Raw genomic sequence first — 14,415 nt, 5'->3', positions numbered from 1 at the left:
ATCCCCCCTGCAGCCACTGAGGTCCTGAGCTGGATGAGTCCCATCTCTGCCCTTATCTCCCTCACAGCCAGCCTGGACACCCCCAGAAACAGGATGGGGCTGGTTTAGGTCAAATTTAAAGGAGGGTTGGTTGTCTGGTGGCTTGGGAATCTGAGCTTGATCCCTTCTATCCCGTGCTCGGGAACCAAAGAGCCCCCCCTCCCCAGCCTGCAGAAGGTGACTATCCATAATCTTTATGTCAGCCTTCCTGGCAGACACCCTGCTCCCCAAAGACAGCCCCTACTCACACACAGCTCTGTCAGGTCTGCAGTGGCTTTGGCAGTCTGTCCTGCCCTCTCCACCTCCTCGTCTTCAGCTCCAGAGCTACAAAGAGGTTTTCCAAGACCCAGGTGCCTTCTGTCCCTCCAAGATGAGGTCAGGAAATGCCTGACCTCTTTGGAGAGGATGGAAAGCTTTCAAAAGAGGATGTAAATACCACTCCAGCTGCTCTAAGAACAAAATAAAACTCACCAATGACAGCACGTTTCCCCTGATTTCATATTCCTGCAGTTGACTTCTCTTTCATTGCAGCTTCTAATAGTCAAATATAATAAAGCAGAGGGCGGGAGGGCCAGGCAAAGCATCCTCTGTTTGGCAGGGGATGCTTAGATTACTTTTCTTCCTCTCTGGCTGTATAACTTGGTCCTACATCACTTGAGTGCTGGCCCACCAGATAAATGCCACCCATGAACAGCATTCCATCTGCAGTGCCTGTGCAACACAGCCCACTTGAGGATCTGTGCTCTGGAAAAGAAGCCAACACTACTTCTATTACACATGTTGTATGTCAACACAGTCTAAGCCTAGCTGCTGAACCAAGCTGAAGCTGAGCCTCACACAAAGCCCAAAAGCTCCACTTCATGCTTCAGTCAAAGCCTATTTGTTCCTGCCCTTTAGATATTTAATAAAGCTGCTTCTCTCCCCTAACTAGAAAGCAGACACCCTACAATACTCTCAAAAATAACAAAAAATTGGTCTTTCTGAAACCAGATGGTGCACTGAGCTAGCTGGTTAACTGCTAGACCAGTATCAAACTCCAAGGGCAGCAGCTGACTACAGTCTTGTGGACCAGTGTAATGTCATTGCACTGGGACACGATGGCAAAAGCTGTGAAGCCATGAGATGACAGAAACCCTCTCTCCTGTTAGATGGTAATTCTTGATGCACCTGGCCCCTTCCAAAGTGCTGTCAGAAAATGTTGTGTGGGTCCACCCAACCCTGTGGAGAAGGAGCAGCTTGGAAGCACTCTGCACTTTCACTTCCTTCCCCCTGAACTCCACCACTACCTTCCACCCATGACATCTGCCATCTGCCTCACTGACTCATCACAGCTTGGGTGGTTTTGCTTCTTGTCAGCAGGAAATGCCTCCTGGCTTGCTCAGCACAGCTAAATCTCCCCTGCAAGCTGCTGCTGCTCCCACTGGAGGATTCCTGTGACGTAGCTACAGTGATTGGTGGCAGACAGGAAAGCTTAGGAATAATCAAGCTCAACACACAGGGCTGTCAGGAGTGGTACTGATGAGAGCAATGTCAATGCTTCATCTTCCCAGCTGAAAAATACCTGATGCAGCTTAAGATGCACTTAAGGTGCTTAGTCACAGTAGCCCTATGACAACAGCACTTTCACTTGCACCCTTTCACTTTTATTATCTTTCTGACCACCCAGAGAGAGGGAACTGCATGGGAAAGAGACTTAATATGTCAAGGTTGTGCTGCAGATCCTGGTTATCTCTTTCCAAGGGATGGGTAGGGCAATAAGCTGGTGGAAAACTGCCCCCTGTTTGACAGAGCCTGGGGTTATTGCATCCCCACAGTCACTGCCTCTTGCTCTGTGTAACCTGGAGCCTTCCTTTCTGCTTTGATAGCTTAGAACTCTCTTTTGAAGCTGACAGTACAGCACCTGTCTACAGCCAAGCAAGGAGTATTTCCAGAACAGAGGAGCTTGCCAAGGGCACAGTCAAAATTTATTCACTCTAATGTGAGGAGGAGTCATCACAGGGGAGACTTCAGGCCCTAGAGCAAAATTCCAGTTCGTGCCACTCTGGCTCGTGTGAAAAGAAAGGGTTCAGGCTGGTGAGCCCTGCAGGAAGGTTGCTGCAAGGTTGTGGCATCCCTGACTGCCACCCACTGCTTGCAGGGCTCACAGAGGGAGCTGGAAACTTGTTCCCTGCCATGGATCATGCACCTCTCACCAGCACAGGGAAGCCTGCCTGGTGAGGAGATGTGCTACAGCATCCTTCAGTCAGCACAGCACAGCACAGCAGTGCAGCAGTGCTGCAGAGATCAGAACAGGCAAGGGACAGGGCAGAACTGCTCCCTGCATGGTTTGCTAAGCAGCCTGTGGTTGAAACCCTCCACAGACACTGTCTCCACAGAGCAGTGCTGCTCTCTCACAGTACATCTTACTCATATTTCACTATCAGAAACAGGTCCAGCACTGCTTCCAGTTTTATCAGTGCCATATCCTAGAAATCTAGAATTTGAAGCCCAACACCTTTAATCTCAGTGTTAAATCTTCCCTCTGTCTGACTCCTCTTGTTTTCACCCCTTTCTACAGTTTGGGCAAAAATTCTCTTTACTGAGGTGTTGATTCCTCTTTCTGACAATCCTGGTATTTACCTGGCATGAGTTCCTGTTAGTCTGGGTGTCCTCCCATCAGCCCCTCAGAGAGAAGGAAAGCACTTGAAATGCTTTTTGCAGATAGGGAAGCTGAGACATAAATGTGCCATGGTGGGGATCCATAAAGGTATTGAGGCTTCTAACTTCTAAAACACTTTGACATGTGTAAGGCATTAGCCCAAGTGCACGTGGCTAAGAGCACAGAAAAAGCAGAGGATGCTGACTCCAGCTGTTCTGAACTCAACCCTCTCTTCAGCCATCTGTCCTCTAGGGTTGCTTTGATGGTTTTTTTCCTCATTGGGCATTAAAAGTGAGATGGGAATGCTCTGGAGCTCAGTGTGTTCATCTTCTACATTCAAGCAGGTTTTATGCTTGGATTTTGCTGAGCTACAATCAGGAATCTCCAGGCTCTATTGCAATATATTGCTCTAGCAATAAAATCAGAGAACAAGCGTTTTTGGGGGGGATATTTTCCCTTCTTTTTACTTGTTCCAGTTGTACATACTGTCCTGGCCACATTCCTAGAGTAAGTACTGACAACTGTTTCAGAGCTGAGATCCTCAGACACAGATGAGCCAAGATCCACATCTACACACACGCAGGGGCACACACAAAGGAGACAGCAGAAGACACCAAAAGTAACCCAGCTAATTGAACAGAGAGGGCCCAAGATGCAGCAAAGCCATTTCCTAGAGGAGGACTCACAGTGCTCTGCACCAAGGGAGGATTGAAGCATGTTTTCCCTTGTGCATGAAGCTGGTGGTAGGGAAATCCTGCCTTTTCCAGCCCCTGAGTCACTCAGAGTGGGGAGGTCACCTCTGCTCAGCAGGGTGGAGTGCACGGGAAGTGTCATACCCCATCAGCTGGGGATCTGACAGCTCTGGGAAGGGTTCTTCTGTTCAACAGTTGGCTAAAGCAAGAGCAATCCCAGAAGTGCCACTTTTGGCAGAGATCAGGGATGCAAGGGAAGCTGCACAGCTGTCAGAGTGGAGCTTGCAGACAGCTTTCTGCATCTAGAGGTCACTGGCTGGAACTGTTTCCCCAAGGCTGGGCTGCAAACACTCCTCAGCCCAGCCCCAACCAGTGCAGCTGTGATGTGATCCCTGGGAACACAGGGACTAACATGCTTCTTGGCAGGAAGGCTTTTACATTTTCAGAAGGAATTTGAGCAGCATCAGAAAATCAGGGTTTGGCTTTCTCTGCTTTGACACAAACCCACTTTTCCTCCAGTGCTCACACTGGTTTGCCCACCACCACCACTGCTGTACAGCTGTTTGTCCCCAGGTGCTGACTGTCTTAGGGGAGCTGTGTCTGCAGTACCTCTTTCCCCTGTCATTTTTTCAGTAAGAAGCAGTCTTCTCACCTGCTTCATGAAATAATTAAATGGACTTGATGCAGCTTCTGCTCCTGCTGCATGTGGTTATTTTCATCCCAAAAGGAAGCACTGTGCCTAATGTATTTTGACAGGGGTATAAAAGTGGGTCAGTCCACTGCTGACACCCTGAAGCTCCCTTCACTTTAAAGCACTTCTGCTTTAAGCTCCTACTGAGCTACAGACTTAAAATTGTGTGTCTGGCATGGATCCAGCAAGCATGAAGCACCTTCTTTTTCTGTGAGGCTTACAGATGCCATGGTTTGATGTTTGGGATGGAGAAGGGGCAGATTCTACACACTGTGCAGGGACAAGATCCTGAAAGATATTCCCTTCAAGGACCCCTCCTTTGTGCAGTTTCAAGTAATACAGAGGCAGGAGACCACTAACCAGTGCCTTGAGAAAGAGGCTACAGTCAGCACACAAAAAGACAAGAGGAAGCAGCATCTTACCATGTGATAGTTAATCATTTCCTGCAGACTGTCCCCAAATTTGTCGAGACACTCCTGCAAAAAAAGGTAAAGTGAAGTGGCAATGAACAGAAGCAGCTGCCCTTCATTCCCAGGGGTTCAATGGCTGAGAGAGACCCTCAGTAAGCCACTGAAGAATCACTTTGCCATTTGACAAGGAGGTGTTTCAGAAATGTCTGACACTGAAACCAGAGGCTTCCGGGCCTTTCCAGCTTAGTGCTGAATCCAACATGTCAGTTCCTGCTTTTGTAGGCTGGTTACCTGCCTTTCCTAAAGAACTCAAAATAACTCATGCTTACTGACCTAGATTCCAACAACCTTGCCAGGACTGTGGCTTCTTAGAACTCCAGTTCATCCTGCAAGCAAGAAATCTCACTCTAACTCTAACCCTCCAGCACTGCACTATCAGATGGTCTCTACATCCCTCCAAAACTAAAATCTCACACTAAATGGGTATTTAAAACAGGGGTAAGGGTCCATTCACCCCATCAGGAAGCTTAACAGTCCCCTGTGCCCCAAGCTCCATCCCCCAGGATGACTTACTGAGATCATTTCATCCTTCTTGCACTGCTGTGACAAGTCCCGGACTCCGGTGACAAAGTGCTTGTTGGTGGTGATGTAGGCTTTGCCCGCCTCGATCATCCCACTGCAGAGTTTCACCAGCTGCACAGGGAGAGAGGGGAGAGCAGAGCTCAGCACAGCCAAAGGAATTGCAACCAGGCTGCTCTGCATCTGCACAAACAGCCCTGCCCAAGACCTTCAGGACAGGATGCCAGCCAGGTTCCTGGGGTGGCTACAGGAGCAAGCACAGGGATGCCAGTTGTCCTTCCCAGGATCTGTCATGCTGTCAACATTTCCCTTATTCCTTAAGAATAACAGTTCCAGGCTATCAGGGCAGTCCATTCTCTTCCAGTGGCATTTGCTTTTCGCCCTATCCTAAGGCATCAATAATAGGGACCTGGTCACACAGACTGAGTGGGTTTTGCTGTTTTGGTTTGTCTTTTTAATTCATCACTCTCCAGGGCTTTTTTACTAACTGGAACACTTTGCTGATAACAAAACACTTGGATCTGAAGTTTTCCAGTCTAAAAATCCAGAAACTTTGTAAGGATATATCTTACTAATGAAAGAAAGCTTTAGCAATCTTACCCTGTGAATCAGCCTCACCTACAGGCTGGAGATGAGCAGCTCTCCAGTTGCCCTTGATGTCTTAGCCCTGCTGAAACATGCTGTGCTCTTTTTGGGCTTGGTGCTTGTTCTACTTAGGCAGCTACATGGCTTTGGGGTCTAATCCATATGCACATATTGCAGAACAAGCTTGTTTGCCTCTGTCTGCAGTGCTGTAAAAACATATGAGTGTATCTGGATGTAGGAATCTGTCTCTAGCCACAAGTGGTGGATCTGTGCACACACACTGCACACAGCCTTCACTCTTTTCCAGTCACATCCTCTCCCCTCCACGCAATCTGACAGACCAGCACTGGATGCTAGTAGACTTCTCCTACCCCATCCAAGCCCAGAGAAGAAAAGCAAACAGATGCATTTCCTGTCACATCTGGAGCCCAGACACACACTAGGGGTTTGGACAGATCCTGCAGAAAGGAAATCCAGCCTGTTCTGCAACGTGGCTGTTTCTAGCATTTCTCTGTGCAAAATCTTGTGGCCAAGACTGTTACTGGGAGCTGAAGGCCATTCAGCATAAGCACACTCCCAGGGGGAGCAAGGATGGCTCTGCAGATGGAGAGAATGAAGAAAATCTTTTTAAAACTCCTGGAAATCAAGCCCTGGTGTTCCCTTGGATTAATAATTTACACTCTCCTTTACCTCCTTTTCACACAGGTATTAAAAGGCCAATCTTTTAGAAACTATGTCCTCAGGGGCACAGTAGAAGACAGAGAAACAGAGTGAGTCCTTGCCAGATTGCTGCTTTTAAAGAACTAGTCATGTTCAGGTACCCCTGAACAACACTGAAGGAAAAGCTGAGAGCCCTGAACAGCTCGTGTGCTTCCAGATCACCCTCCTTACTCCATGACTGCTCCTGGCACACCAAGTTGTCTCATTACAGGAGCCACTGACAGCAGTGGTGCCAGAACCAGGGCAAGTTCCACCCAATGCTTTGTCGTTAGAGCCTTAGCTCAGAGAAGAGCAAACCTAAATCCCTCTGCAGAGACTGGTTAGCTTCTGCAGGCAAGCATTTCAAGCAGCTTGATTAGTAAATAGGTTTTATAGGACACAGCTTTGCCTAAAGCTTGTGACTTCAACAAAGCCCATTTCTCCATCAGGCACAGGAGTTTTATCCCCTTCTAGCTTTGGGAAATCTCACAGATAAAAAGCCAGAAGTTTTTCTGGCTTTTTTTCTCTCTGATCTTGTTTAGAAACAACTTGGCTGATGGCTCAGACAGCAGGGGGAGTGGGGGTGGAAAAGCCTCCTTTCATCATAAAGCCTCTGACTTAGATCCAAATTATTCACTGGATGTAAAGAACTACCAGCATAAATGCAAAATGGCCAAACTGGTACTTAAGAGGGTATTTCCAGTGGCAGATTACAGCTGAAAATCAGACAGCAACCACCATCACCAGTCTGAATCAGGCCCCTTGTTTACCTGCAAGCCTCTCCTTCTACCCCTGAGCTGACACTGCGCCATGTGGATGTGGAACAGCCCCTACCCCATACAGCTTAATAGCACAAGCAAGATGGTGGAGAGAAGAAACAGCACTAAAGTAACTTGTCACAGCAGGAGAAGCAAGTTCAGACCCGAGATCAAGGACCAGAACAAGAAGGCCATCATTCAGCATGAGGAGCCCATGTCTGGACTTAACTCCTTTGGCAGCTACAAAGCAGCCTTGACAGGTACCTGTCAGTAGAGGGAGACATGGTCGTGTTGACTGTTGACAAGCCCAGTGTAATTAGACATTAATTTACTGACAGCCTAGGCCTGGCTCACTTTGTGAAGGAGTTTGGTGGGGACAAATATCTAAGCAGGAAATCTCAGTCCCTCTTCAAACCAATGCACTGTTCTTGCCCATCTTACCTTGTCAAGCTTTGCTTCTATCTCCACCACATCTGTTTCCACTTCATCAATGGTTGCCCTGCAATGACAACAGCAACAAGAAAGAATTAATTGATTGCTTATGATGGTTGGGAAAGAAGACAGGAAGTGTCAGATGAGTAAAGATCAGAGGGACTAAGGTATGTGTGCTGGTGGTGGACAGAAGGGGCTCATGCTCCCCACTTTGGAGCTTCCTGCTGCTACATAAGATCAAGACTGACTTCATCAGGAGAAGGATCACACCTCATCCGGAATGAATGCTACAGAGCTGGAAAAAGAGATGATGCTGCCTTCTGCCAGTGTCAGAAGAAATTCAGGTGTGCTGTGGTAGTCACACACAGACTCATTTTGTGGCCCTGTTCTGATTCTGCAGGCAATGCTGTTAATTGGAAGTAATGCCAAGTGACAGAAATAATCACTCACACCTTAGCCATCCATTCACATCAGGCACATGGCTTGCTTCGCTACAACCAAACCCCATTTTCTAGGCTCTAGCTGTGCCTGAAGTGCAGCCACATGGCAGATGACATCCTCTGAACCTCAAGAACCACCACTCAAGCAGAAACTCATCTTGGTCTTTTCGTTGTTGAACACCCTGAGTCTTTTCTGCACACGTGGGGCTCTGCTGGCACACAGATAAATCTGCTCCATGACCATCACATCTGTTTCCTTTCCACGTCACTAGCCAGATGTGATGCTATGAGAATCCAGCTGCAAATGTCACCAGGCCTCCCTCAGAAAGAGGAATATTGACATGACATCAGCCATTTGAAAGAGGCATTCCCAGGCTGAGGCATGTGGGATGAAAATGACATTTCTGAGCCTAACAGTAAGCACTGCAAACCTGAGTGTCCCCTTGCAGAGCTGCTCATTGCTATCTGGTGTCTCTGCTTGGACAGTTGTTTCGTTAAGCACACACCTTGCCACAATCAATCTGCACCCAGCTCTTTAAAAAGACAGCCAAAAAAAAGAAAAGGAAAAAAAAAAAAAAGAGAGATCTCCCTCTCTAATAATGCAGTGCGTGCTGAAGCTTTCCTGCAGCACACAGGACTGGCAGCCTGGCTGTGCCAAGGGCAAAGCTTTTCTAAGAGATGGAATAATTAAAGAGCTTTTTTTTTTCCCTCTCACAGCTATTTTTGTATTCTGGGTTTGGGAGTCGTGTGCCTTCATGCATTGCACTCTCATTTTTCCACTTGGTTTCTTTGTGCTTCTGATCACTGGACATAATAACAGCTGAAAAGAGAGAGCTGGGATTTCTGGGGATGCTTTTCTTTTCAGGAAAGCAAGAGCAGCCATTGTTTAATCTGCAGACATCAGCTAGATGCCAGTGTACAAGGCAGTCCAGCAGCATATCTCCTGCCAGAAGGTGGGGAGAGCATCTATAATGTACTGTCTATTTTGATCATAACCTAACAAAGGGAGTTGATATATTTGCACTCTGTATGTGGAGGAGGAAGACAATTTGGGTCTGGTATCCACTCAGGTATGAATACAACTGACTATGGCTAGGACAGCATGAAACTTGAGCTTTGTATTTAGTGTATGGACTTGATAGAAAAGGTTTCAAGTGTTTGTTTTCAATCCCTGGGCTTCTGGGTTTCAAAATGTCCTTATCCTGCTCATAGATGCAGTTCCAGAGCCCATTGATCACACTTCTCTAGAGAAATAATAGGTTTCAGAGCAACTGCTTACTGCAGAACACAAACACGGGGCTCAAATCTCTGTCAAATTCATTCCAAAATATCAATTGTCCAACCTCCTGTGTCATAGGCAAAAGGCAAAAGCCCTTCAGTTACACAACCAAGCTGAGAACCTGGAATAACTCCATGGGGATGAGTAATGCCACCTCAACACTGCTGAGCTCCACTGCTCCATCCTGAAGGGATACAGGAGTGAGAGGAACAGCCATAGCAAGTGTGATCCCTACTGAATCTCCATGCTTGCTGCGTCCTTGTGACACCCAGAGAGAAGCCCTCGCAGTGGCTGCAGGGCTCACTGGGGCTCTCACACTCACCCAGCTTCAGGCAACTGGAAAGGAAACCAAGAGGGGATGGAATCCCTTCACACACACCCCCCAAAAAAAAGCCAGAAAGCAATGTCCCCAGCTGGGCAGCTAAAAGCTGTGCAGTCATGTCCTGGCTGGGTGCCCTTGGTGCTTCCTGATGCTGTGCTCTTCCTGCTAATGCTTTTCCAGGCCCTGGGCTATTTCCGTCATGAGGGGAGAAAAAACAGTCCCCAGCCTCATCTGTTCAGTGCAAAGCTGAGCTCTTCCAACCACAGAGATGAGGGGTTTGAGTTTCCTTGCTCAGAGAAATCAGCAACTCCCCACAGTCCTGAGGGTTTTGCAGTGTGAATTCCTCTTTGTCCTGTAAAGAAGCCAATGGGAAGCATGATTTGTATGTGAAAAGAAATCTACCCAGAAGCATTTTTAAACTCCAGGGGCACAGGAATAATAAGCTGCCCTGCTACCAGAGGACCTGGCCAAGCCCCAGGAGGATAATCACCCCCATCCAAAAAGGGATCAAAGCAAGGAAGTCCCACTGGAAACTGATGCAGGGATCAAGCTGTTGGCATCACTACAAGCTGAGTGTAACTGTGTGGGTGCCTGGAACTGTGTTTTATAAGCTGTGCTTGGACTGCAGTTAGAAGGACAGAGCTGGAAGAGGAGGGTGGGCAAAATGAGAGAGGAAAGGACATCCTGACTGAGGGGCACTGGTGTGAGAGCTCAACCACAAAGCCCCTTTTTTAGTTAGATTATCATTACTCACAGTTTGCTTCTGACTCTCCTGAGTAACAGTCTCACAGAAGGGATGGTTTGTGATATGGAGCAATGACCAGGCTTACCAGAGCTGCTCTGAGCTGCCATATAACTTGTCTCAGCCTTGACTTCCCCTTGGCTAAACTGATAAACATTTGCTCCCCCGTGGCACTGTGAGCAGTCAGTGATTCAGCCATGCTTTGCAGGCTCCAGGGGATGCTCAGGTGGCAAGCTGACTGCAGCAAAGAACAGCCAGGGATGTGATGACCAAACCTCAGCATGAAACACCCCTGTATTACCAATCATCAGCTCAGGGATGAAGGGATGAACAGAGGTTTCTCAGAGAGGTCTGTCTGCATTTTTCACATTTCTTCTTCATGGTGAAACAGTGGTCATTGTCTTCCTGGATTTTTTTGTTGACTGAGTGCCTTTGACACAAACAGACACATGCTCTCCATGAAGGCAAGTACAGCAGAAATCTAACACCAAACTGGGTAGTAAAAAGTAATAAAATTACCTTAAAAAGCTTGGTTACCTCTGGCAGCTACACAAAGAAGAGAACCAAGTGAACATTAAATGTAATTCCAAATTATTAGCTGCTACAAAAGCAGCTACTCGTGCTTGCAGCAGTCCAAGCTGACTTAATTCCCATCTTTTTCCTTGGGAAGTGCATTTGGCTTTCCTCACGTTTCTGGCAGGGAAACTGAGGCACAAGAATACAAAAACTAGATTTTCTTTTTTCAGTATTGAAGTTCAGCAAAACACAGGGCTGTATCACCAGATTACAGGCTGTGAAACTGGTCAAGTAAAGAGCTGGTTTGTCCCTAAGGCACATTTATAGACAAGCTATCTCAGTCACCATCTACAAAGTAAGTTGTATTTTTACACTAAAGCATGTAAAAAAAGCTCCTTGAAAGTTCTTGCTTCCAAAACTCTCTGCCAAATGTGGGCACATCTCTTTGGGGCCACCCAGCTCTGTACTGCATGAGCTTATCCTGCCCCAGGTGACAGGAGAAGGACATGTGGGGTCCTCCCTCCACCTCCATGGGTGCCAATTCTAACTGGGACTGATTTGTGGCTCTCACAGATGTGATCTAACTGTTCCACCATGTTACCACTCCCTTACAAACTCTGTATTGCTGTGCATAGAACTCTTCCCCCTTTAGAGAAGAGATGCTGCTGCCCTTGAACTCTGAAACCACCTGCAGAGCAGCTGCTCCAAGCTGCTGGCTGGGCTGCATGCAGGCTTGCTCTCTTCCAATCCCTCCTTGCCTTGGATAAGTAATCCATGAAAACAGGAGCACCACATCCCAAGTGGTGCTTTTATACCTTGTGCTATACCTGAGCAGCTTGGTGAGTGGGTTGGGTAACTCTTAAGAACCCCATCTTGAACCAGAAATAACTGCATAAAACCCACCTTGCCAGCAGCAAGAAAAAAAAATCACTGTCAAATCCAGGCAAACAGTTAATCCATGCCTTGCAGTGACAACTCCTACACAGAAGTATCTTCTGTGGCCAGCAAAAGGACTGCCTCGTGAGCCTAATGTCTTCGGAAGTGAGCCACTAACGTATTCACATCAAAGGCAATGTTATTTAGCCACCCAGAGCATTCAGATATCTGTTTAGTAGAGTTTCAAATCAGGCTGCTAGGGGCCCTACAAGTCCCTACAGGGATGTTCAGGGACTCCTTTGGTTTAATGCTGTGGGACAGAATGAGCCATGGACCTTCCAAAGCCCAGGGCAGGACACAGGAGCTCTGGGATCCCATCCCTGACAGCCACAGTATCCATGGGAGGCCACTTACCACAGTCCTTGTGCCTTATTATTGCTACCAAGAGCCTGAGATAAACAAATCCTCCCCTCTCTCACAGGAGTGGTTGGAGGATTTCACAAATAGTCGTGGCAATAGAAGTCTGAGTGTGCAAAGCAGTTGTTATTTCTGAAATCTGATACTGTTTTATAGGAAATGGAGAGAATGCAGCACTTGCCTTGGTGAGATGAGCTCTGCCCCTAACCAGGTAGGGATGTTTGGCACAAATATGGCTCATGTCTCATTCAACTCCTTCTTTCAAAGCCATCAGCAGGCTGACAAGGTCACTACAGCTGCCAAGCTACCTGCCAAAGGAGCACAGACATTCCCTAGAAATAAAAATAAGATCAATATGTTTCTTCAAGGAAAAGGGGTCATCAGGGGAAGATGGGATTTTAAGTTCCATCTCCATATCCTTGCCTCCTGCAACATAATGTATTTGTGGCAATTTGCACTGAGATGAGACAAAAGCCAAGTACTGATCACTCGTGAGCTCTACTTGGATTTATTTTTTTTTTCCTCAAGAGAAAAAAATGTGTGGCTTTTACTGCAGAGTGAAACACTGCTGTGGATGACCCTGCAAGTGCATCAGTCTCTCTTCCTTCTGCTGGCTCTTACTGTAAGGTACAAAAAAGGAACCTGACACAAATAGACAGCAGAATCAGCAAAACTCTAAAACAAGACACTTATCAGCCTCTCTAAATACCTAGCTGAAAGCTTCTGTGCCCTCTAGTACCCACTGTTCCTCCTTCCCTCAAGAGAATAAGTATACTTTGCATCTCTCTGTCAATGGGAGCAGGCAGCACCATGGCAACAGCTCCATGGTGACAATATCCATGACAACCAGCTCCTGCACTTGCTGTGGTTTCCCGTGCAAAATGAGACCTCCATTTGTGTGGCTTTTTTGCATTTGCTGATGGAAATAGCACTGCAATTGTGAACCAGTTTAGCACAGCCAAAGGCTTCTGAGGATAACAAGCAGAGCACACAGGCCAGTGCTGGAGAGGTGAAGTTCTGAGGAGTAATGAAATTTGAAAGTGATAATAAATACCAGCTCAGCATCCCTCCTCACCTGGAGCATGGGCTGCAAAGCAAACAGAGTCCAGGTGAGATGCTACAACCACTGCAGGATTGTGGTTCTCCTAGAGGAGGCAGAACAGCCACACACCTCACTCCTCACCATGCTGTAGATCTGAACTGCTTTCCCCATGCTGGTTCTGTCCTAAGAATTACCTCCCTGAGGGATCTGAGAACATCTACTCCCTCCATTAATGCCAGCCAGTCCTGCAAACAAAAGCTCTCCTTACATCCCCACAGGCTCCACACATGTTGTGGAGCTTAGGTGGGAAATTTGAGGAATGAAACTCCTCTTGCTGAACTCCAAAAAGCAAACAGCACCAAGTCCTCTGAGTCCTTATCCCAGTCAACTCCTGGTGGAAGAGTCAACCTAAAACTGGGAAGACAGATGGCTGGGAGTGAAAACAATCAGGAGCCAGGAAGAATATGTGGGAAACAGACTCCATCTACAGGGAACCTTCCCATCCCCAGTCCACTCCATTCCAGTACTCTATCAACTATCTGGCTCTCATTATGTCCAGCACTAACAATGATCTTGCCCTTCCACACCTCCATTCAGCTTCTTCAGAACATCTGGCTCTCCACATGGTGGGAGGAGCACAAAAAACAAAAACAAAAACAAAAAACCTGGATAATTTAAAAGTCTGCATCCAACTGAGGCAAAACAGCTCCAGTGTGTCACTCCCAGCTCCCTGCTTGTGAGCAGAGGGGGAGGGAGCTACTGCAGTCCCTGCTGGCTGCAGCACTCTCACACAAAGGAAAAGTAAATGTTTATCTGCTTCTTTGGTATGTACATCACTGATCAGCAGAGAATTCAATCTGCAGCTGGAGTACATGCCTTGGAACAGCACATTCCAAGGGTGGGTCTAGCTAGGAAGAGTGTCTAGTGACTTGGAGCAGGAGTCTGGGAGCCAGTGCTCCCGGGTTGTCTCCTTACCTCTGGCAATGACTCAACCATGTCATCAAAAATAACTCCTAATTGTTCCCTGCCTTGGCTTCCCCATCTGTAACGTGGAGCTGCTTGCAGAAAGCTGTGCTGTGAACTCCAAGGAATGACAACTGCACTGCAGTTAAAGACCTTCAGATCAAAGATACTGTGAACAGATGACTGTTAATATAGCCAGAGATTTACTAACACACCCCCAGTGCTGACAAGTCAACAGCCTTCCCAAGCATAAATGCCTGACACAGTGCAAAAAAACAATGACCTAGATTTTGAG

General features: G+C 47.3%; 1 protein-coding gene across 3 annotated transcripts in view; it reads right to left on the bottom strand.

Annotated features, from left to right (window-relative positions):
- Positions 1 to 14,415, bottom strand: part of ACAP3 (ArfGAP with coiled-coil, ankyrin repeat and PH domains 3) — a 67,686-nt gene that overhangs the window by 28,365 nt on the left and 24,906 nt on the right. For all 3 annotated transcript variants that reach the window (XM_030463784.1, XM_030463785.1, XM_030463786.1), the window contains exons 2-4: positions 7,533 to 7,590; positions 5,044 to 5,163; positions 4,483 to 4,536 (exon numbers count right to left, since the gene is read on the bottom strand). In XM_030463784.1, the coding sequence (XP_030319644.1) occupies positions 4,483 to 4,536; positions 5,044 to 5,163; positions 7,533 to 7,590 (232 nt within the window). The remainder of the gene's footprint in view (positions 1 to 4,482; positions 4,537 to 5,043; positions 5,164 to 7,532; positions 7,591 to 14,415) is intronic.

The sequence above is a fragment of the Calypte anna genome, chromosome 21, assembly GCF_003957555.1.
Source record: "Calypte anna isolate BGI_N300 chromosome 21, bCalAnn1_v1.p, whole genome shotgun sequence".
In the NCBI taxonomy this organism is placed as follows: Eukaryota; Metazoa; Chordata; class Aves; order Apodiformes; family Trochilidae; genus Calypte; species Calypte anna.
This window is presented reverse-complemented; position numbering and strand designations above follow the sequence as displayed.